General features: G+C 39.9%; 1 protein-coding gene across 1 annotated transcript; it reads right to left on the bottom strand.

Moving 5' to 3' along the window:
* Positions 1 to 4834: 4834 nt before the first annotated feature.
* PGM2 (phosphoglucomutase 2) lies at positions 4835 to 22283 on the bottom strand. Its single transcript, XM_042811899.1, has 14 exons — positions 22189 to 22283; positions 19087 to 19254; positions 18180 to 18286; positions 17782 to 17866; positions 16026 to 16109; positions 14465 to 14658; positions 13089 to 13278; positions 12325 to 12422; positions 10581 to 10761; positions 10389 to 10482; positions 9405 to 9534; positions 6759 to 6948; positions 6005 to 6138; positions 4835 to 5229 (listed from the first exon to the last, which is right to left on the bottom strand). Exons 1-14 carry the CDS (start codon positions 22258 to 22260, stop codon positions 5127 to 5129), a joined length of 1830 nt encoding a protein of 609 aa, XP_042667833.1. The 5' UTR covers positions 22261 to 22283; the 3' UTR covers positions 4835 to 5126.
* Between the last annotated feature and the right edge of the window lie 1674 nt (positions 22284 to 23957).

Here is a 23957-nt window from a genome sequence, read left to right as displayed (position 1 = left end):
TTTTGCCTTTCAGAAAGAGACAATGAAAGAGATGCAGATCCTACAAGGTTCCTTCTGCTGCTTTTTCTTGCTTCTTGCTAGCAAGAACACCACAAATACAAATCCTCTCTTCTTCCTTGATAGCGGGGAAGAAATTAGACTGAGATTGAAATGGGACCGTGGGTTCCTCTTTTATTTTTTCTATTCTCTCCAGCTCACATATTTTAATTCTTTGCTTTGCAGAGTTTTTATCAGATTGTCATACACTGTTTTATAGGCAAAGTAAAATGCCTCAGATAAGAACTACACTTACCTTGGTTAAATAGTTCCATGTGCTCCACTTTTGGAAAACACCCTCTTTCTCATTCAAGTTGACCTAAAAAATCACTGTTATAGTAAATAGACAAAACGCACTTGAAGTGTTTACATTTGACAAATTCAGGAACAGTGACCCATTTTACTCCAAGCCAATCTGCTATAATGCTTGTTTCTAAGTTGTAGTAAAAATAAAAAATACAGTCTGAGGTCTAAGAAAAAGCAAATTCAGGGTATGAAAAAAGCCCATGGGTAGTAAAAACCCCACGAGCTGCCTAAAATGATACAGAAAAGTAGTAAATAAAGTTCTGCATAAAGTCAGCTGTCTCAGGCTGTAGGGCCCACCTCACAGAAGCCATGATCCAACAGTCACACTTTCCTGAAGTATTTACATGCTATGCTTGAGGAAGAACAAACAGATAACTGTCTTACACACCTGTGCCACATTTATCCAAGGCGCAGGAAGATCTCTTGGTTTTCTGCTTGCCATGAGAGTGTTTGACCTACCTCCCATGATACTTTCCTAATAATGAGCATCAAGGATACGCTGGACAGCATTCCTTCCCTCCATTTCCTGTTGAAATGGCTACTTATACAGGAAAGAAATTTTGTTTGTGAAAACAAGACAAAGAGGGGGTTATGTGTTCTAGTTCATAAGAAGTAAACATGTAATGTGCAGGAACACACAATGTACAGAAGCAGAATGTTTGCATTCAGGTGAGAGCCCTGAACACCAGCCTTCCTAATTCTGTTCAGTTCTTTGAAAGAGTACATCTCTCAGTCTTTATCCTGCATCCTTTTCTTTACAGTAGCCTAGTTATTAAAACATACCACCATCATATGCTTCTTCAGACCAGCAAGAAAAATTAACCAGGGCTTCCCACCTACTGCAAACATGATCTATGGAATACCATTTTCACCATTATCTCTTTGCGCAGCTGCCCTTCACATAATAGCAACCTGAACAGACAACAAAACCCAGCATGAGGCCTGTACAAGGCAGGCTGTGAGACAGCAAAGTGTTCCTTGTGGTCTACTCAAGGGATGAGCAAGTCAGTTGACCTGAGTTGAGGTAGGACTGTAGACCAGGACGAAGACAGTGAAATTTAGGCTGAACTCATTGGCCACAGACAGGAGCTGAACTTGGGGCTGCTGTGGCTGCTCCCTTTGAAGCACAGCTGTATGCAAACAGGAAGTTGTAAAGTTCCACCCAGACGCTTTCAGAGCTGAACTTCCTCCATAGCTGGGCAACAGCTGAGAAGTAAAAATCATCATTTGAAATGTGGGTACCCATACTGTGCTTAAATCGCATTAGAAGCAGCATCTCTGCTTTTCTCCCTTGGTAGTCACAAGAATTAATTTCTAGTGCTGTTCTACAAAGCAGTCTAAGTCTTTATTTGTGTTTGGGTACTGCAAATCTGTTTAGTACCTCATTAAGGGCAAGACACTGAATGTTCTGTAGTCCTCTGACTTAAATGAGCTCTGGATAAGTACCACATTCTTATCCAGTGACACTGTATCTGCAGATGGTATTCATACATGGTCCCAGAAGTTCCACAAACTAAATTTGAGTGATACTGTTATAATAGCTGTTTGCCTGTTTCCTACTCTGTAAGAAGGTATGACAGCAAGTAGTTGGTGATCTTCAAAGACAAGAGACTTTCAGTTATCAGTAATCATGAGTAAAAAGTCTGAAAGAGTTGAGCTCCTGTTACAGACCCTGCCTGCTGCCTCTGTATTTTCATGCTTTTGTATTTCATGATCACCCTCTCCCTCCCCCCCCCCCCCACTTCCTTCCCAAAAATACACCTGAAAATGACTTACCAGGGGTTGTGAGAGTATTTGAAGCTTCTCCTTTTGTGCAGAAGCTGCTGTTGCTATGCCGTCTTTTAAGTTACATTTTATTTAGGTGAGAGTTAGGTCAGGACTGGATATTTTAATAGGCTCATCCCATTATGCACAGTGTTCTGATGGTGCATGACCTGATTTCAGTCACCCACCAATCACTGTACAAAACAGAAATGTTGGCTGCTGCTTGGAAATTGAACAGAAATACTACCCCCAGTGAATTTGTGTGCTTACATTGTACAAAGAAACAGCAGGAAAGAAAATGACTCTACTTAGTTTAACGAAGATTACCTTTGATTACTATTGTACCTGTGGGCAAAGAACAGTGTTGTTGGTGTTTATTACTTATGATTATTTTTATATTTTACCCAAATTTGGCATCCAGGTGCCTTCAGCCATGAGATCTTGAAAGTCACCAATCTTGTAAAAACTTAACGTATGCATCTTAGGAACGAATGGTGCTGCCCATCTCTTGTCTCTGCTCACAATGACTGCTCCGTTAGGACATAAGGTTTGCTTATTGTCGGTATGTCAAAAGAAAAACCACAGCCATTACAACTTTGAAAAAGCAATTGCAAGCAGGAAGCTTCATTTATAGAAATTCTCTAAGTGAATTAGTTACAGATTTAAACATACGAGTATAATATGAAAAAATTGCTTATGTGTTAAATATTTTAATAGAGAATTTGAGCAGAAGTCTCAAATAAATTCTTCTGCAATTCAAGTACAATACTTGCACGCTTTACAATATGCTATGGAGTAAGTTCACAGACTGTAAGGAAGATGAAATCAATATATTTCCTGCTGGCCAAACTGTTTACTGAAATAAAAATAAATTCAAGGATAGTGTTAAGTTGTGACTACTAAACAAACTAATAACTTTAAGATGAAATTCATCAGTCCAACAGCATTGTTATGCTTTTACTCTTATGGCAGAGTTTGTAAGTATTGTACTCCTTAGTTTCAAGGCATTTCCTTCCCAGCCTCACAAGCACAATTTCCTCCTGGATCAAATGTTTACAACTGCTGTTGACTTTTGTTGGAATTACAAGTGTTAGCTTGTTATAAAGATCACAGTCATTCTGCATATTTTCTGTAAATTAGGGATGCATGTCTCTGGAAGTAGCCAGGAATTCCCTGCCACTTGCGTTCAGTCCAGGCTCCAAGCTTTATTTATTCTTGTCCTGGCAATTGCCATTTCTGGATAAAACATCAGTGCCTCTGCTCTGATGTTCTCTGATGTACAGATTCCCAGCAGGACAGAAGTAATTAATGCCTGCAGCTAGAATCTGGCCACGTAGATCACCCACAAGTAACAGCACCAGCCCAGGAGAAGCCCAGAATGTCACAGGAAGCTGATCAACACAGCTGGATTTCCATAGCATCCCTCAGCCTCAGTTCACAGCCATCATGCTGTGTCTGGGTTCCCCAACCAAGTCGCTCTTAGAGGCATTGACCAACATCACCTAACCAGGCAGTGGGCAGTTTAAAGTAGGAGCTTGTGCACAGCCATTTGTTTTCAGTGAAGCCCAGGATGAAGTACCATGCAAGAAACTGTATTTTGCAAGGCAGCCTGTGGTTAAGTCACGTGCCACATGTTAAATCCTACTGAGAGCAAAATTCAAGTGTCATCCCAACGTTTGTCCTTCCACTTCCCTAGCACTGGGTTTCAAAGTACAAGCCCTTTCCTTAGTAATCTTCTTATCGTTCTTGTTTAAAGTTAATTTTCTGTACCACACAGATGGACCCCAGCATGAATGGTGCAGATGCTGGCTTTGACTCTTCAGACAAGAAAAACTGAAGCACCAGCCAAAGAATGCAGGACTTACTCCTTTCCTTTTATCCTCCAATTATAACTCTAAAGATTGTAAGGCAAAAGCAGGCATCAAATATTCTTTCCTTACCATCTTAGCCAACAAGGTAACCCAGTATTTGCTAGAATTCTGATGAATAATTTGCTAGAATCCTGATGAATAATTTGCTAAATTTAATCTATGCTTGATCTAGCAACTAAGCACTGTCATGGTATACCAGAAGCAGTTACGGTGAGGAGGTTTCTTTTCCCAAGATGTACCTGTGCTGTTGGAGCTACATACTGATATCCAGTGCAGAAGGAAAAAAAAGTATAGCAAAGCCAATTGGTAACCACTATCTAACCCTCTCAGGCTCTGTAAGTACAGATGACAGCACAAAATGAAATGGAAATTTCTGCTCTAAATTCAACACGCAGAGTCATGCAGCAAAATCTTGTAGCATACAGCATGACAGGATCCAGCACTGGGGGATGCACTGACCTAATCATGCTCAGATCAGTCAGGTGGCAGAAAGGTGTACGTAGATGCACTCTGTCCCAACATGTTCACAGTACTGAAAGGCATGTTTCACACTTGTAAGGAATAAGAGTTTGGCATGCTAAGCATCTCTAATGGAGTTTGCTATGTAGTCCAATCCCATAGCAAACACTCTCCAGAAAATGTACTGTAGCTTCCTTGTTTATTTGGGCTGAAGACCCCACCAAAAGACCACTATTTCTAAAACACTTGCCCTAAGTTCACCTAAGTTTCACCACAGGCTTTCAGTTCTTATTAACAGCAGCACTTGCAAATCTAAACCTAGATAGAGTTTCATATTGTTATCAGATTATTCACAAACAAAAGAAAGATTTCCCCCCAAACAGGCTGCCTTTCAGAAGTCAGGATATTACTTGGAATATTTAATTAAACAAGTTTTGATTGAAGTACATTTGCAGGCAACTTTCAGATTGTAAGGTCACTGGCTTTTTTTGGTCCTTCAAGGGTAGGCATGCTTTCCTTTCAAAACAAGGTACTAAATTCAACAGTATATAGAATGAATCTTAATAAAAGCACAAGTCTTTTTTAGTCTGAGTTCTCAGATGTTTGGTCCTAAAAATCCTTACGTGTTAAATAATGCATTTTTAATGCTGCCAAAACATCAAAAACAATGAAGGTAGTAATTGTTCTATTTTACTCAGTCTTTCGTTGAAGATTGTTTTTCTCTGGTTGAAAGAAGTGCTTTTCAAGAGCACTGACCAATTCATCCAGTTCTTTCTTCAGCTGCTCAATGTCACTATGAAACAAAATCCACACAGAAAACATGTCACAGTGGAGTAGCTAAAAAGCACATTTTCAGTCTGAGGTATTGTTTTAGACAAACATTTTCTATCAATGATAGAAGTATATATACATGAGTTCTTAGAGCCTTCTATAATAAGCATTGATTTTCATTTCCAGTTGATGTATGAAAGGCACTTAAGACTATGAACAAACATAAATCTATAATATAATGTAAAATAGACCAACAGTCAATTTGAGTTCAGACTATCTCCTACTCCATTACAAATCATATACATTCAGTAACTCAAACTCGTGCACTTAACAGTACTTTCAGGTGAATTTTCATCGGTAAGAAAGCGTTATTATCATTAGAGTAGCAGTTGCTTATCTTTCAGTCTGCGTGACTTCCCAAGCTATTAGTCAAGGATATAATTACCAAATAAACTGGTTTAAAATATGCAACTGTAGATAAAGTGTAGCGGTACAAGCCTAAAGCAACAAAATATGTTAAAAAAAGAAAAAGAGGAGTATATCACTTTCATTTAAACAGAATGCTTTTCTCGATCTTGTTTTTACTGAATGTGAAACCAAGTTTAAAGAAATTTCAGTGCAAAAGAATTATTCAACACATTGTTCAGGATTGAAGCTTTATGCATATATATTTACAGAATAATAAAAGTGACTGTGGTAATATTATTCAATCATGAACAGCCTTTTCCCCACCAAAACAATACAGAGAAGCTGATCAGCCCCTATCACACAGCATTTACCCCTGTAGGTGACCATACCTGTTTCCAGGAGGTGCACAGAGTTCCGAATAGTATTTGATTTTTGGTTCTGTTCCACTGGTTCGCATTGTGGCCACTCCTCCATTAGCAAAAGTGAATGTAATCATTTGGCTACTTTTACTAGTAGGAAGTATCTGAAAATAGTAGGAACATAAATATATTTAACATTTACAAAGGGACTCAATTCAAGACAAAACACATGGTGTGATTCATAATGTAACTAATGCATCAGATAAAAGCAAGCTGTGTTCTGTTTTCTTTATCAACTGTGTAGTCTTGTAACTACAGCAGGCAAATCACAACCTGACCCTCAACCTGGTAGTAAAACTGCTGTTAAACAGTATAATTAGATAGCTCATTTCAAATCTAGTCAACATTTTGACTGTAAACAGATTGTTCTGTGACAAGCTTCCCCCAGGACAAAAATAAACATGGACCACTTAGCTTACACTTACAACAAGTTAATGCAGGATTGCTGCAGCACTACAGCAAGATCCTTCTACCTCCCTGTACAGACTGTCACCTTGGGGGTGAGAGGGAAGGAGGGGAAAGAGAGAGAGAGAGGGAGATGGGAAAAGAGACAGAAGGAAAAAAAATTAACCTTGATTTATTCCCCATCAAAACAAAACAAGCACTACAAATCAAATTCAACTTACAGTCAGGTTTGAACATATGTTTTATAGGGTATCCCTCTGTAGAATATTCGTATATGTACATATTTACACATGATTCTGTATGGTAGAAGTATACTTACTGCTTTCTGATCTGGCTGGCTGCTGTCATACCCAGTAGTTAGATCCCTTATTCCAGAAACTTTAAATCTACCACACGATTTCGGATATGTGTCTTTTCCGTCGTAATTCCTAAGGTTGTCAAAAAGCTGCTGAATCACTTCAGGATCATGGCAGATGAAATATGAAGCTTTGGTGATATGGAAGCCATATCTGGGAAGACATGTACCAATCAACTGAAGAAACAACAGTCTTATTAGTTATACACCACACACATTATACAACATTCTATAAAGCAAGAATCTGTGGGTAACAGTAGCATCAGTTCACCCTGCTACAATTTTTTAAATGTCTTGACAGTTCAATTGCTCCATTTTACATACTTGAAGAGGGAAAGGTCTGCAGATACAAATTTCCTTAACAACTGAAAGTGAGAAACTTTGCTTCTAAACCAGAAGAAAAAATGATGCCATGAGGAGATCTAAACACAGAGAACAAAATATGTCTAAATACGTAACGTTGAGTGGACACTAGCTGACCTCTTCTAACAACAGAATTTCCAGACTTTTTTCCAGACATATTTCAGAAACTGCTTTCCCATTGAAGTGTTTCTGTTGAACTACACTGTTCTGTCTATAACCTCTTTACATTATCATCTCTTTACATTATCCATTTGCTGCCAAATAGCATGATGCCGAATCTGCATCAAAAACAACTTGCCTGCTAGCACTGAATTTTCAGAACAGCATGTTGTTAGAAAGCATACAAACCTGGGCTGGTTCTTTCAGTGACTCTTTCTAAAGATAAACGGCTGATGAGAATCTTTGGTGCCTGGAGAAATCTGAAGGACAGAAGCTTTCACTAGCACTATTATGCTAGATATCTGGAAGGCTTCTGAAACAGCAACGTGTTCATACTTAAGTGAACATCTTGAAGGTTAGTAATTGTTAAATCAATCTTGAGAATCCAGCAAGGAAATTTAAAAAGCCTACCTTATATTTGAAACAAGTGATGAACCCGCTAGGACTGTGTCCTTTTCCTTATCTACTTCAGCTTTGAGATGGGGTAGTAATGATAACAGACCCTGCCTACTACACCTCCAAAATACTAAGCAGAGTTTCTTCTGCTCTAGAAGCAGTTCACAAGATAACCCCGACTAGAATGGAAGGGAGCAGAAGAATGGAACACTACACTGGCCACAAACAATAAACAAACATCAATAACTCCAACGCAAACCAGGAAAAGCCCTGCCTTCCAGTTATCAAGCATCTGTTAATAAGACAGAGTTGTTTTCTTCCCCGTATATTTGCAGGTTTTCCACACGTGACCACGTGCAAGAAACACGAACAGTCTTCCTCTGAGGTGCATCTACAGGATGCTTTCATGCTAAATAAGTCCGACCTTCTTAGCAGCTGTTTACACAGTAGACAAGTGGCATGGCTAAGTTCCACTTTGTTAAACATCCTGATTCTGAAGGCAACCTGAATCAGGTGTTTACTGAATAAGTACTTAAGTGAGCACATACCAGAGAAGGCCAGCTGTCTGAATGTACACTTCCAACTACAAGCAGCAAAAAGAATTTCCAAGTCAGATACCATATTTGCAGTTCTAGACATGACTTTCTCTGTTTGTTTTACTGTTTTGTACTGTTTTCAGACTTCTGCTACATACAAGAGCTGATGAGTTCCACGGTTTTTCCAATGTTTTTGGCTCCTGATTGCTTGTTAATTTTTTGATGAAACAAGTATGTTTAGTGCTCTGAGGACTGGTGAAACAAGAAGCACAAAGGCTAGAGTTTTCCAAGAGTCTTTCTGCAAGATCCACCACAGCTTTCTTAGGGACACCACTGGAAATGAAGAGGTGGAGAGTATCCACCAGCCTGTGCTGCTCTCTCCTTTTTAACAGCCAACCTAGAAACCACATAAGGAATGCACCACCCTGCCCCACGGAATCCAACAGCCATTTCAGCTATTGATTTCTGCAGGTCTTGGAATGTGTTAAAGGAAAAAGAAAAAGGAGTGCCTCATATTCAAAGCTTTCAGGAGAATACCCAGTTGGATATAGCAAGCAGAGCCAGTCATAGTACATGAGCTGAATCAGCTTAAATCTGGGTATTCAAGAGCAGAAGGAAAATACACTGTCGATCAAAAAATGAAAGACAATAATATAATAAAAATTCTAAGTGCCAACTAGAATTAATTTAATCACAAGTAGTAGTGCAAACAGGAGAGAAATAAGCTAGACAGCATAAATATGCCAGAGCTACTTAGACACATTCTGCCATTAATGTTTTTGTGCATCTGGTGTGTTTAAGCACTATGAGCTCCACAGTGCACCAATACTGCTGGGGAAACAAAACAAAACAAAGTCCAATCTTTTGTACAAGAAAGAGCAGTGCTCAACAGCCAAACTTTTCAAATGGGAGAAATCAATCAGAAAAACTAGAAAATGATACAAACATCTCTTTAACAGAGTAAGAGCTAGGAAGGTAATCAATACTTTAAAACTACACAAAACCAAGTCATGTATGTAACTCCTGACGTAGGAGAGCTCACCAGATCACTGTTACCACACCTGTGTCTTCGTTTCTTTGCATACCATAGATTGCTATTAAGCAACTTACGTGGAATGGAGAAAATCTGATATTAGACAATTATAATCAAACTCACTCATCATAGACAGCCTTCAGCTGCTGAGACAAAGACAAATTCCTGGTTGCCAAAAAGCTAGCCATCTCTGCAGTTATAACGGCAGCACTGACACCATCTTTGTCCAGGACCGCAGGGCAGCACATATACCCTAAACGAAGAAAAAATATTATTTACAGATTTGATGGATTTTTTTTTTTAAGTAAGAATAATAGATAGTACTGGGGGGATAGCAGTGGGAGTGGAGTGGAGTGTAAGACAGGCTGTTGTTTAAAGGAGAACTGAATACTGCCATAGTATTTATTTTTGGTTTAATTCTATGCTGTTTATTCAGCATAGACTAAGATTTGAAAAATTGTTTCTCTTGTAATCAAAATTAATTTCAATAAGTAAAGCATTTAATGAGTTTTCAGCACAGATTTGTTTTATATTAGTGCCATGTGCTCCTGAATATCTTTGGAACTGTTATAAAAAAAGAAATGCCACACTACTAGAACAGTGCAAGTGCGAGACTCTGAAGTGTGATTACCCTCCACAGCAGTATATGGTAACACTGAGAATTATCCATTATATAGTCACATTTTCACTGTTTGCAGATACTGAGATACTCAAGAAATTGCATGACAGCTTTAAAATTTTTGTCTCATGTACTTTCAGCTTACACACATCTTTGCAGCTTACTAATATTATTTGAGGGATGTTTTACTTTATTTTGCTCATGGTTAAACTTAGCTTAAAGATGTCAGCTACAAGTACCCCATTTGAAGCCTAAAAAACATGCCTTTTTTCAAAAACTTGTAGAGAATGGTACTGCTAAAGACTTATAGACACCAAGTTCACATCACCATAGTTGGTGCTACATAGAGATTAGGACTGCATACTAGTAATACCAGTCACCCAAGTGGATGATATCAATAACTCCCATAAAGGTCAGTGTTCTACTCTCAAAATATGGCAATGCTTTCACTATTTTAAAGGCTACCAGAACATAGCATACTTTCTTACCTATTGCCTCTTCAAATGCAAAAAGAACAGCTTTCCCTTGATCCATGAGCTGCTTGGCACGGTTCCCCATCCACTTAAAACCTGTCAGCGTCTCCTACAAATGTGATGACAAAAACCCCACAGACTTTAAAAATAAAAGCAATTAGTAGGAAAGCAAATCAAAGTACATCCAGTGATCTTCTAACAACTTACCTCAAAGTGAAAACCTTCCTTTAGTGCAATTGCTCTCAGGATTTTGGAAGAAACTGTGCTTGATAACATGTAGACATCTTTAATGGCACAAGCATCCCTATTTTGATTTTTCCAGCAAGTGAAGATCCACCAACCTAACAGAGCTCCCAGCTCATTTCCAGAAAACACCTTCCATTCACCACTGGAGAGAGAGAGAAAAAAAAAAAGAATTTAAAGGACAGTACTGGAAGAACTTCTACTGGTTCTTACATATATGAAGAATGGCAAATAAAACTACATCTGAATTCCAAGTAACAGTAACAAGATACCTCATGTTCATTAAGAAAAAAATATACATATTCCCCAAAGAATCCTGGAATGCTTATTGTCCTCCTCTATCATATGCACCAGCTAATGAGTTTATCCAAATACAAAAAAAGTGATATTTCTGGCATATTTTAAATTACAAAAAAAAAAAAAACAAAAACCACAAAAAACCAACCCAGATACAAATTTAAAAAACCAATGATTACAGACATGCACAGACATGAAAGTACAGTTCTCGTGTGATCAGTATTTTTGGTCGACTTGGTGACAAATATATCTTTTAATGACGAAGACTTCAATCTGTCACTGAAAAAAACACCCATATATATCCATGGTTCGAACAGGAAAAATTGAATGTAAAAGGAAAAAGCAGATGTCAAAATTACCCAGAAAATCCCAGTCATGAAAGGGGAGAAAGACATTGTCAGACTGACAAAAATCAGGACCTACAGTAAAAATACCTGTTGTGAAAGCAAAGCAGATGCACATCCTGCACTTACTGATGCCAGCAGGCATTAAGCAATACACAGCAACAATTTAGCATAAGAATGTGTCCTAGCAGGGGTTTCTGTCAAAGAAGTACAGATACCATAGAAGCCTGTGTTAGTATTTGATTAGTGTATGAAAAGCTTCAGTGGAATTTAGACATAATGCAGGATCAAAAGTTAGATGACTATGAAGACTGGCTAAACAATTAGCAAAGCAGCAGGAGAATGAGAGCACTATGCTCTCAGTAGTGGTGCATACTAACACCCCTTCTAAGTATCCCATAGCCATAAGTTTTAAGACAAAAAGCATGGGTGATTTTGTGTTCTTGCTTTAACCCATTATAACTAGCACAAATTAAAGCTTTTAATGCATTTTCCTCACTGCTCAGTTCCCAGCTAAGGCTGAGACAGGAGATACAGTGGAGAGTGCCAGTTAGCTCATCCTACTTAGGCAGATAAGCCTCCTTAGATCATGCTATGAAAGGAAAGGGTAAAAAACCAAAACTTAACAGGAAAGCCAAGACCAACAAACAAACCAATTATTCTTTATTCCTGAGATTATCTGGTAACTACAGAAGTTATGCAGAACATTCAAGTTATTTCTCAGTAAACACAATATGGAAGTATGCTCGTCAGTCTTCTGAAACATTTCTATCTGAAAACCTAGCTTTAAAGAAGTAGAGCATTCATAACAGCTCGCGTATCTCTGTGCATACCTCAAGTGCAAATGTCAAATAAGTATTCAGGCTTTCTTGTGGAGTCTAATTTTAATCACTATTTAAGTTACCACTGTGATCTTCTGCATACAGCCCCCTCACATTTCTATATGGTTTTAGTCTAAAAAGGACAAATGTAACTATTCTGCCTTCCTCTGCAACACAGGTAGTCAGAATCCCTCAAATTACTCTAATGTTTAAGTCCAAAATGGTTGTATTTATTTGTTGCCATACCTTTCTTGTTTCTCTGCCACTGCAAGTCGATCAGCATCTGGATCATTTGCTAAAATGATTTTTGCCCCATCTCTTTCAGCCAGAGCAAAAGATAAGGTCTGAAAACAGTGGCAAGCAACATCAGGAAAGTGTTAATACTCCCAAATATTTTCACATCCCTTACAGACTTCAAATAACTTTCCCAGTTTATTTAATTTCACTCAACTGCATGATGAGTCTCAAACAACATGTAACCAATTCACAGATAGAAGCCTGGCAAGAGCAGAGCACAGGCAGGATATTTAACTTCACCTACACCATTCCACTTCTGTTGTTACAGCCAGTAGGATCTTCACTAAAAAAATGATCATACCCATATCAGAAAATCTAGTCTCCTTATTGTCAGGATTGCCCCTGATCCAATCGTAGTCTGAGAACAATTTCAGCCTTGGTATTTCAGACGTGAGCTGCAAAAACTTTTAAAAATTGACTATGAAGATCTCTACTTTTTATTCATTCTTTTATTTTAAATAGGAATTCTATCACTTTGCTCTAGGTGCAGATGCTGCACATTCTGTTAGCAGAACAAAGTACAGTTTAAAGTTATGGATAATTATTACCTGACTGCCTCATAGAGAGTTATGAATTTTAATGAAATTATACCAGGAAATTCTTTGATAAATGTAAAAATAACCAGAAATAAACAGTGAGACATTGCAACTTCTCAGAAATACACATATACACTGTATTTAGAATATTAAGAAATATTAATGATGTGTATTTACCAGAACACCTTTGCCTTCTTCAGGATTTGGATACTTCACTGTGGGAAATTCTGGATCAGGATCCTTCTGCTCCGGAACAGCAAAAGGAGGTCTAAGATCAAATGCCTTGAAGGCCAGCTGCACAAATTTATGACCTACACCATGCACAGAAGTATGAACAAATTTCAGGTTTGTTTCCTTGTTTATTTTCCTGAAATAAAAGAGATTAATAATAAAAACTTGAGTATGACAGAACATTCAGCATGAAAATTCATTATGTTCAGAAACCTATGTGACTCAGTATTCTATGGTACTGTTAACATGATAAACTAAAGAGGCCATTTTTTAAAGGCAATGACTTCTAGATTGGTTTAACCTCATTTTTCAGATCTGTGAGTTACTGTATGTATAATCAATAGATATCAAGATGTTATAATCACAATATAATCAAGAGAGTTAAGCAAAGTAGACAATGATAACGAAAGAGAATAAGTAGAAGAGCTTACCCTTCGGCTGAGCTCACCACAAAACACCAAGAGAGGTGATCTCCAGAAGAGATCCTTCCCCTCTGGTAGCCAGCTCTTAAATAAGTCTAGGAGGGAGGGAGCCTGGCTCCCCCCCTTCCGGCAGCACAGCTGAATTGCCTTCACCTGTGCTCCTCTGGCTGACTCATGGCTCGCCTCAGGTGATCAATCAGAGGTTCAGGCCGTGACTCAGCAGTTCCCATACACTGTAGGTATCCATTGTTCTGGTACATGCAAATTACTGGAAAGACAGTAATACACTCTATACACACCAAAGGAGGTGAGTGGAAAATAAATACAATTGACTGATTCCTCATCCCCAGCTCTGGAATGTAAGCCATCTGATCACGGATAGTTAAGATTGTGATTAACAGGTTGCTGCTCATTTAATTTACAAAAAGAAACATCCACTTAATTTTATTGAGTAAAGTTTATATCAAGCAAGTGACAGCAATACATATGTGCAAGGCTCTCAAAGTCACCAGAAACATATGCAAGAATGACAGAGTATGACCTCCTTCTGTCAAGACCAGTCTGGCCCACTTTAAGGCTGTAACCCCAGAACATTAAATTTCATAGTCAGCATCAATCCTTAGCTTTCCCCTAGCTGCACACAGTAGCCCCATTTGGCTGATGCACAGTCATATTATCACAGGAAGATAATCCAATCAGAAATGAATCACCCACCTTACTGGTTCAGATTCTTGCCAGACTAAGTTTATGAACTGACTTACTTTGTAATGACCCAGCTGCCAGTATTACCACAAAAGATCACAAGAATGCAAATACAGGGAGGGAAAATACAGCAGAATCACAGCTGCCTTTAACTGCCATGAAAAATCCCGTATTCTTAACAGAGTTAACACTACTTACCTGTGAAAGCATTGTTTCTGTATGTCTTTGAAATATTCCTTATTGATAGTGGCATACGGGTCATGGAGTAGCGCACTGCTGTCAATTTGTTTATCGTCCCACGCCTGAGGCCACGGCTCCTTATTCTCCTCAATGGCCTGAGAAATTCCTTTGTCATGAGGGGAAATTATCTGAGCACCATTTTCCCAGTAAACCTGAATGATAACAAGGGTAAGAGCTCATTTTTGTCATTAATACGGTAGAATAGTTTTGCCATTTTTTGTTGGCTAAGATGTATTTGATAGAGTATTACAGTCAATTCCACTGAAGAATAACCAGAGTAATTCTCTGTTCTTATTCTCAATGTTTCCCCTGAAGTCCTATTTTTGTTCTACAAAAAAGCTATTAAGCTTTATCAGAGCATGCTGAAATTCATAATGAAACACAAAACAAGGCTCAGCTCACTTACTGAGAAGATTCAAATATCAACCTGTCTGCTAGCTTTGGAATTGATAAATTCCCCAAGATATTTCCTCTCAATTTTTAGATAATCATGAAATATAAAACAATACTTTAGAGGAAAAAAGTGTCAAAATAAAAATGAAACACTTTTCTACAAAAAAGAACTAAGAAAGAAGACACAAGAACCTTGCAGCTGTCTACAGCAGCAGTGTTGCCACAACAGCAAGCACAAATTCATGTGAGCTTCAAGATGTTCCTTACCTGCAGTCCTTTATTTTTAAAAAATTGCTTATACATCCAAGAGCAGGTTTTATGCTTATCTATAAACAGAACTGTGTTTTAATTTAGACAGTTGTTTGCACACTTCCTCCTACTAATGTTTTGCAAGCTACATCTTTAAGGAAATACACCTAACAGCACCTGGGTCATGTATACATGTACATCAAATAACAAAAACACCAGCAAAAATTAAGTTGATTAACAAAGTAATTGATGAAACATCCAAACGGATGTGAAGAAGCTGCCAAGATTAACACATTAAAAAAAAAAAAAAAAAAAAAAAAGGACAGATCAAACAGAAGTTCTGAAGGAACAGACAGGGAGAAACCATCTTGTCTAACACCTCGCTTTTCTATTGTAAAAGACAAAAAAAGACTTCCTAACCTCTGTTTTTGTATTCTGGAACAGTCTGCATATGACTAGTCCAGGTATGCGATTGGCAGACAGGCCACTCAGCCATCTGTCATTTGTTTCTTGAAACACACACAAAAAAAAGCACACTGATAATTGTATCATTTAGCAAAAGAAAAAAATATGCTATGTGAAATTAATGGAATTCAATCCAAGTGTTTTTTACAAGCAACTCATTAAGCTTATTACATATTTTAAAGCATTCCAAAAGTTCCAGAACTATACTTATCTTTCTGCTTTATAGAGCTAAGATATTAATTATGTTATTACTGTAACACGTCACTGTTTAGATCTAGATCTCAAGAATCCAATTACCTGTTCATTTCGTCAATAACACAGTAGGAACTGCATACAATGGTATTAATATCTCTACATGGAAAAAACGATTAAAAAATAACAAAAATGAAAAAAATAGGTCATTTAGGAATACCTTGTAACCATTATCTTGCTTTGGATTATGGGAAGCTGTAACCATAATTCCAGCGCAAAGCTTCAGATGAGTTACCGTATACGGCTGTAAAGAGAAAAGATTAACTGAACTGGAATATGAAAAACATTACAGGAGATTTTACGGTATGTAAATGAGAATGCTTCCATACTGCCAAATAAAAAGGTCAGGATATGATTCCTGCAGACTGAATTCCTAAAGGAACAGCTACACTTGCTCCACCAGGATCCATGTGATACAGCCTTAGCTCTTGCCATTACTTGACATTTACCGTAAACACACCAAGTGTATTTAGTGCTGTTTCAGATAGGCTTACTGGAGTAACATTTTTACAGGAGGAAGCTGAATGCATCTGTTGTGTGCTTCAGAATGACATGAAACACTTCAGATCTTTAAGAGTTAAAGTGTTGGGGTAGCGACAGAAGTCTGCGGAGGGCAACCAGAACTAAAACTGCAGCATTCTCATCCATATCAACTTGTGAGAGCAGTTCTTGAAACAGGAAATGAACCTGGGGGTCCTGGTCAATGCTCAGCTGAACATGATGCAGCAGGGTGCCCAGGTGGCCAAGAAGGCCAACAGCATCCTGGCTTGTACCTGAAATAGTACTGCTACCAGGAGCAGGGAAGTAACTGAACCTTTGTATTCAGCACTGGTGAGGCCACACCTCGAGTATGTGTTCAATTTTGGGCCCCTCACTATGAGAAAGACATTGAGGCCCTGGAGTGTGTCCAGAGAAGGGCAACTAAGCTGGTGAGAGCTCTGGAGCACAGGCCTTAGGAAGAGCTACTGAGGGAGCTGCAATTATATAGTCTGGAGAAGAGGAGACTCAGGGGTGACATTATGGCTGTCTATAATGGGGGTCGGACTCTTCTGTAACCAGTGATAGCACTAGAGGGAATTGTCTCAAGTTGCACCAGGGGAGACTGAGGCTGGACATTAAGAAATATGGTGGTCAGGTGCTAGAATGGGCTGCCCGGGGAGGTGGTGAAGTCACCAACCCTGAAAGTGTTCAAGGAACGTTTAGACATTGTGTTGAGGGACATGGTTTAGTGAGAAATATTGCTGATAGGTGGATGGTTGGACTGGATGATCTTGTAGGTCTTTTCCAACCTTGGTGATTCTGTGATTATAGTGATTCTATGATTGGAGAGAGCTATTATAAACTAGTCCAAGCAGATAGAGTCAATTGAAAATAAAGCATTATTCATGACTAGAGGTCCAGTTCAAGTTCAATTCTGGCTGTTTAACAGCAAATACAATCAGCTACATCTCATGCAACGCTGCTTTAACTTGTCTTGTGAAGAATGCAGCCTTAAATCTACCAAACTTTGTATCAATACAAGCATTTACACACTAAGTCTCCATCCCTCCATATCCTTATCCTTCCAACTCAGATATTCTAAGATCACCATGGGTCCCTTTCAGCTCAGGATATTCTATCACTGTTAAGCTAGCGACTGTGAAATGACTTCTTCAAGAAATGTGCCCAAAAGCATGAATGGGCGCCAATACTGTCACAGGGCACCCACTGTCACAGATACTCTACTCAGCTTCTTTCTTCTACTGCTATGGATGCTGGAAATCAAACGTAGCTAAGTAAACATAAAGCAAGCAGTCTAAGCAGTTAGAACTTAAAAAGTTCAAGATATTTTGTCTACTTTTCCTTAATATAAGTATTAATTTTTGATATCTCACAGAATTTGTATGCATATAGAAAGATTTAATAGAGAAACATACCACAAAAGGTGTTGGTGTTACGTCAGAGAAGAGATAAACTGGAACTCCCTGACTGATGAATGTATTAGCAGCGAGTCTTGCAAACCTAAACAACAAGAAAAGAAGCCTTGGAAATATATTCATTCTCTCATCCATTTGTTCCCTAGAATTTCAGTTTTTCCTCCCCTCACTTCAATTAATAAAATAAAATAAAGGAAATCATTATACACAACTTAAATGTGTTCCTTCCCCATTCCTTAAAGACAAAACACAACTATAAAAACTGCCTTGGTATTAATAAAATAAAAATACTATAAATCCTTCAAATTCCTTCCAGAGAAAGAGAAAATGCTGTTGAAGCAGCTATAAGACCATGAAGAATCATGTAAGACACCTATAAAATACTACCTGAAAAGTACCTTTTGCTACTACCTCCACTTGAAAGGTGGGCACGAGCATCAAATCCAATCACAACTCCTCTCTTTTTTAGGTCACTGAAATTCTTCTCAAGGTATCTGCAAAATCCCTGAAGACAATAACAAATTCACTTCATTAATATGATCTCAGCATTTCATTTCTCATTGGATTAAGATGACTGCTAAGATGTTGACATCTCACTGCACACATCTCACTGAACTGGATTGGGATTCAGTTCAGGATCAATAAACATCATGAAATGACAAAAACCTTCAAATCAAAATAATAAAATTTGACAACATTTAAGCACTTCTCCAAAAATCAGAACCAGCTCCAGAAAGAACCAGGTAACATGGTTAGTCTGATCTGCAGATACAGAAATTATTTATTCTTTAGGGTATCAGATAAGGAAGTGAACAACTGGCCAACGTTTCAGTTGTGGTTTAACCCTGCGGGTGGCTCAGCACCACACAGTCATTCACTCTGCACAACTGCTTAACAGGAACTATAAATATCAGTGTGTTATCAACATCATTCTTCTCCAAGAGCCACAACATAGCATCATACCAGACACTGAAAAAAAATGCATCCCAGTTGACACTAAGACAGAATTGAATCTCGCCCTTAGTAATGAAAGGATGCTTGTTTAGGTCATGATACAATGATACACCAGCAGTCCAAGATACAGTAATTCTAAGGACTTGATTTTTTAAGGTCTCTCCAGGTAGATTAACTTTAGCACCTATATATGTATGTAAGTTCAGCCAAATGCTGGTTAGCTCTGTTTTCCTCCTTTTTTATTAGTAAAAACCACGTACTTCCCTAGAATGCCCATTTGCTTGTCATAAGTGAGGCCCTTCCATTCCTGGATCCAACCAGTTGAATGAAATAATACGATGAATACAATACCTGAGTTGTCTGGATAATAGTCAAGTCATTCATGTGAGAAATTCCTGCTCCCATGGCAGCTCTCAGCCCAGCTGTGCCAAATTCCATTCGTGAGCCAAAGTATTTCTGTAGTTCTCCCACATTTCCTTCAGCAACTAGTTCCTTCACTATTGCAGAAGTTTTGGGATTCTGTAGATATAAAATTCAGATATTCTAAAAGTGTTTTTTGCGCGTGTGTGTTTTGTTGTTGTTTGTTTGGTGTTGTTTTGGTTTTTTTTAAACACATTTGAGCTTCTTAATAGAACTGACATCCTTCCCCACGATCTCTGCTGGCTTATTTTGGTATTAGAACACAGTGCACTGCTTTGGGAACCCCAGAACTTTTGCTACATTTCCTGAATTTAAAGTCAGTACAAGAGGGACAGTAAAAAAACAGACTGGTCAGGAGATAAATAATTGGCATGAATTATATTTGTGAGTAGTGCTTGTGAAAATCCACGAAGTGCCACACTCATGATTACAGCCAAACTATTACAGGCAAATCTCACACTGTGCAGAGCAGTGAGAGAAAGGTCCCATCCTACCTGTTATGAATGATGAAAAGTTTCTTTTCTAAGTCTTCCTCCTTTTGTTGGCGTATTGCTTGCATGATACAACTCCTACCAACTCTTCATTTTTGGAATTAGTGAAGCCTTGTATGCCCCAACATCTCAATAACGTGGGATTTGTCAGGCTTAACATCAGTTCAATTCCCTGAATGCTGATGAGCCAGGAGGACAGATGGCACTCTCCAGCCACCAAGCAACAGTGTTATGCAAAGCAGCAGCGTGCTCCTCGGGTTACTCACAGCACCATTACATGCTCTTCATGCTGGAGTACAAAGATTATTATTTCCAAATGAACATAAGCTTTGATTCCTGGTCAACCAACTGACCTCGAGAAGGTCAGGGACTTGATTGTTTCTTGGATAACTTAGATATGCTGAGATCAAAGGAAGGCCTAGCAGATCATCCTGGGCAAAAAAATAAATCTCTCTCTCTATTTTTTTTTTCTGCAGCTGAAGAACATGCATAAAGCAGTTATGGGAGTGAACTTTATATATAAAGATGTAAGGACTCTGTGCAAACTGATACCAGTTTGGATTACCAAGCAATCCAACTGTGTTTTTCTTAAACATTACAATACGTTCATCATTTGTGGGCACAGCCTGCCCTAATTACTGATCTATGCACCTGCTGAAGGGCAGGCATGACAGTCTAAATAAAAGCTAGTGAGCCTTCACTGATAATCAGCAAACTATATACTGCAGAATACCACTGAAGAAAAAAGAATTGTTTTTTCCACTGAGCAATTAAGTATCCCTGAATTATTGACTTCCAGTTTAAGAATTAGTAATTTACCAGTCCAGGAATGCTGGCAACTTAATCTTCCTTGCAGGAACAGGACAAGAGTATGAGAATATTGATCCCTCTGATTACAGCAGCAGGTGTTATGATACAAGGAAAAACCATCAGTGCAACTTGCCCAGATGTTACCTCCTCACTCAAAAAGTTATTTAGCTGAGCCCACGCGAACTGAAGGCCCCAGAGATGTTCCATCACTGCAAAAGTTCTTCCAATGTTTTTGAAGGATCAGGATGGGTACTGAGTAAACAAGTTTTATTTTTAATAAAAACAGAAGCCAACTTCTATCCATGATTTTATGCATGATAATAAGAAAAATATGATACTTCCGTAACGCATATGGTGATGAAATAGCCAGTAATATACACAGTAATTGTTACCTAGGTAAAACCTTTCAGCAAAGTCAGCAGGGCCATTTCCATACGCAAGGGTTTGCTCTTGCAAACTACTATTTTGCAAGAAACATGCAGCTTATCATCATTAAATATTAACTTCTCCCTTCAAATTAAAAAGCTATCCTTGCCATGAAGGGGTCTCTTAAAAAAAAAAATAGTGTAAATGGACAAGGGTTATATTGGATTAAAGGTATTGCTCAGTGCAAACACTGTAGGAATTTCTCCCTGGCAAGTGAAATGACAGAAGCACAGCAATGATGCCTTACTGTTTTTGAGCAATCAGCAATGAGGCTTTGTATACTGGTCAAGTAGTACTGCAGTCAAAGATGCTATTACTAACCAAGAGCACACCTTCCAAAAAGGTACAGATACTTCAGGGGATGTCAAATTAGACTTCAGTAGGAATTCATGAGATAATTGGAATCACCAATAAAAATGATTAGACAGAAGACTGGAAAATAATTAACATTAGTTGGAGAAGTTATCTTATTAATATCAGGCACCCTTGAAACCAGACTGTTCTCTCAAAAATCCATTAAACTGAGAAAAACTTACACAAAAGCTTATTGAAATTTGAGAAGATAACCTTGCATATATATATATATATATATATGTATATGTTCCGTGCTTTTGAGAATAGCCTTGAAGTAAGCAGTTTAATGGACCAAAGCAGCATGTACCACCGCTACCTACGTACTGCGCGGCAATGGGCAAAGGGCAGCCACTGACAGCACCGCGGGGACAGCGTGCTCCAAGTGAACGACTGCCATGTGTAGGGACACCAAGCGCCAACCACCCATAGCACAGCCAGGCCCGATCTGCGCAGGAAATGCAGCGACGGGCAGCTCCGTCAGCATTCCCAGAGCACGGCCACGCAGGAAGTCTGTTTAGACATGTGGAATATGGAAATAAAGAGATGCTTTTCCGTCTACATGCAGCACGGTCAGGGTCAAAGCAGACGGAAGCAGAGAGACGTCCTCAGGTGTCCGAACATCTCCGCAGGAACAGACACGACGCGCACTACAGCAACAGCAGGGAAAGGCAGAAAAAGACCCCAGAGACGGGAGCGCCCAGCAGCCCGCACGCCAGCGAGATGGCCGGACGGGTAGCGGGACTCCCGGCACTGAGGCAGGCCCACGCGGATGGCTGGAAACGGCGCTTCAGCAAACAAAACACGGAGGCCCGGGAGCTCGGAGGGGCTCCGAGGCACGGCACAGCAGCGCGCTCCCGCCCTGAGCGCTGCGCGTCCGGCAGCTCGCTCTGCAACAGGAGCGGTCAGGAAAGGCAGCGCTCAAAGAAACCCGGCAGGGCGCCCGCAGCCTCACCTTGTCCCACTGCAGCCACCGCTCGGCCTCGCGCCTCAGCGCCGCGTCCCCCGCCGAGCCCTGCACCGCCATGCCGCTGTCCCAGCCGCTGTTTCAGCCGCAGTCGCCGCCCCGCCGCTTCCCTCTTCCGCGGCGCGTCCGGGACCGGGCCGCCCCGCCTCAGCCCCGCCCGCTGCCGGCCGAGTTCAGGGCCGGGCCGCAGCGCTTTCCCAACCCCGGCGGGCGGCTCCGGGGGTGGCGGCTGCTGCCCTCCCGTGGCCGGGCCCGACCCGAGTACCCGCAGCGCTCGGGACTTGGAGCGGCACCCGCCGGGTGCACCGCTTTCCCTGCAAGACGCCCTCTTGGGCAGTGCTGTCAGACGGTCGCAGCTCTGTTCCCACTGAGCGGGGCTGAGAACCCGCTTCGTGCAAAGAGCTTCTTCGGTATTGCAAATGTTCACAGTAAAGAGTAATTTTATTTCAACACAGTTCGCTGCTAATTACATCCCATCTGGCCTGAGTTGCTCGCTGCTACCAAGTGACACTATTTCTGTTATCATGTGGACTATGAATCACATATTAATGGCAGGTACAAGCAATTAGAATAATGAGCTCCCCTTGCACACCTGCAGGGTGACCTCATTGCAGCCTTTCAGTACCTACAGGTAGCCTATAATCAGGAGGGAAGTCAACTCTTTGAAAGAGAAGATAACAGCAGGACAAGGGGAAAGAGAGAAGATTTAGGTTGGATGTCAGGGGGAAGTTGTTTACCAAGAGAGTGATGAGGTGCTGGAACAGGCTGCCCAGAGAGGTTGTGGACACCCATCCCTGGAGGTGTTCAAGGCCAGGTTGGATGGGCCCTGGGTAACCTGGTCTGGTATTAAATGCGGAGGTTGGTGACCCTACATCTGGCAGGGGGTCTGGAGATTCATGATGCTTTAGGTTCCTTCCAACCCGGGCCATTCTGTGATTCTTACATAAATCTTCACAGAAGTAACAAGATGGAGAGATGTTTGGAAACCTGTCACTGTCCAGAATTGTTCCACTGAGTGCACATGGACAGGGGTAGTCCCACACATTGTGTACAAAGGTGTTAATGGATATCCTTCCTCATCATTTATCAGAACAAATAACAGATAAAATGCTCTTTTTGTAAGTGAAGATTGATACAGTCACTGAGTCCTTAACTTCATAAAGCACTCCAGCAGTCCTACAAGCAAAAGGACTGGAAACAGATCAGCAGATCCTCAGAGTCTCCTTTTTCTTTGGAGTGCCTCAAACACATTTTCTTTAAGACAACAGAGGAAAAGGGCCACAAGGATTCATCACATAGCACAACTTACTGAAAATCCATGTTAAAGTCCCTGTCCAGTACCTTCTGGGGCTGCTCCATGGTCAGAAACACCCTACTTGCAGAGTGCCACACTTCAGAAACTTCATCATCCAAAGGGATTAAAAGACATGGAATAAAGGAAGATCAGCCAACTGCTTTGTACAAGTGCTTTCACTTGTGATTATCATCATTTTCATGCAGTTAATGAAGTCCAAGTCCTTTCAAAATACCAGATAATCTCACAATTAGATCCTTCTTCATCACTTTTCCCAGGAAGTAAACTCCAAGAAAGATTTCGAAAGCCAGTGTTATCTCATGAGAGCACTGAGGTGTTGAATTATCAGACAAAGGTTGTATGTGCTTGACCACAGACTGAAAAACAGATAAAATCAAGTCATAAAGGGTGGTGCCATTTTCTTTCTCCCCCCCCCCCCCCCGCCGTTACCCCAACCAGTCAA

Source organism: Centrocercus urophasianus, unplaced genomic scaffold, assembly GCF_019232065.1.
Source record: "Centrocercus urophasianus isolate 14NV4802_14NV808 unplaced genomic scaffold, USGS_Curo_1.0 seq_13, whole genome shotgun sequence".
NCBI classification, from domain to species: Eukaryota; Metazoa; Chordata; class Aves; order Galliformes; family Phasianidae; genus Centrocercus; species Centrocercus urophasianus.
This window is presented reverse-complemented; position numbering and strand designations above follow the sequence as displayed.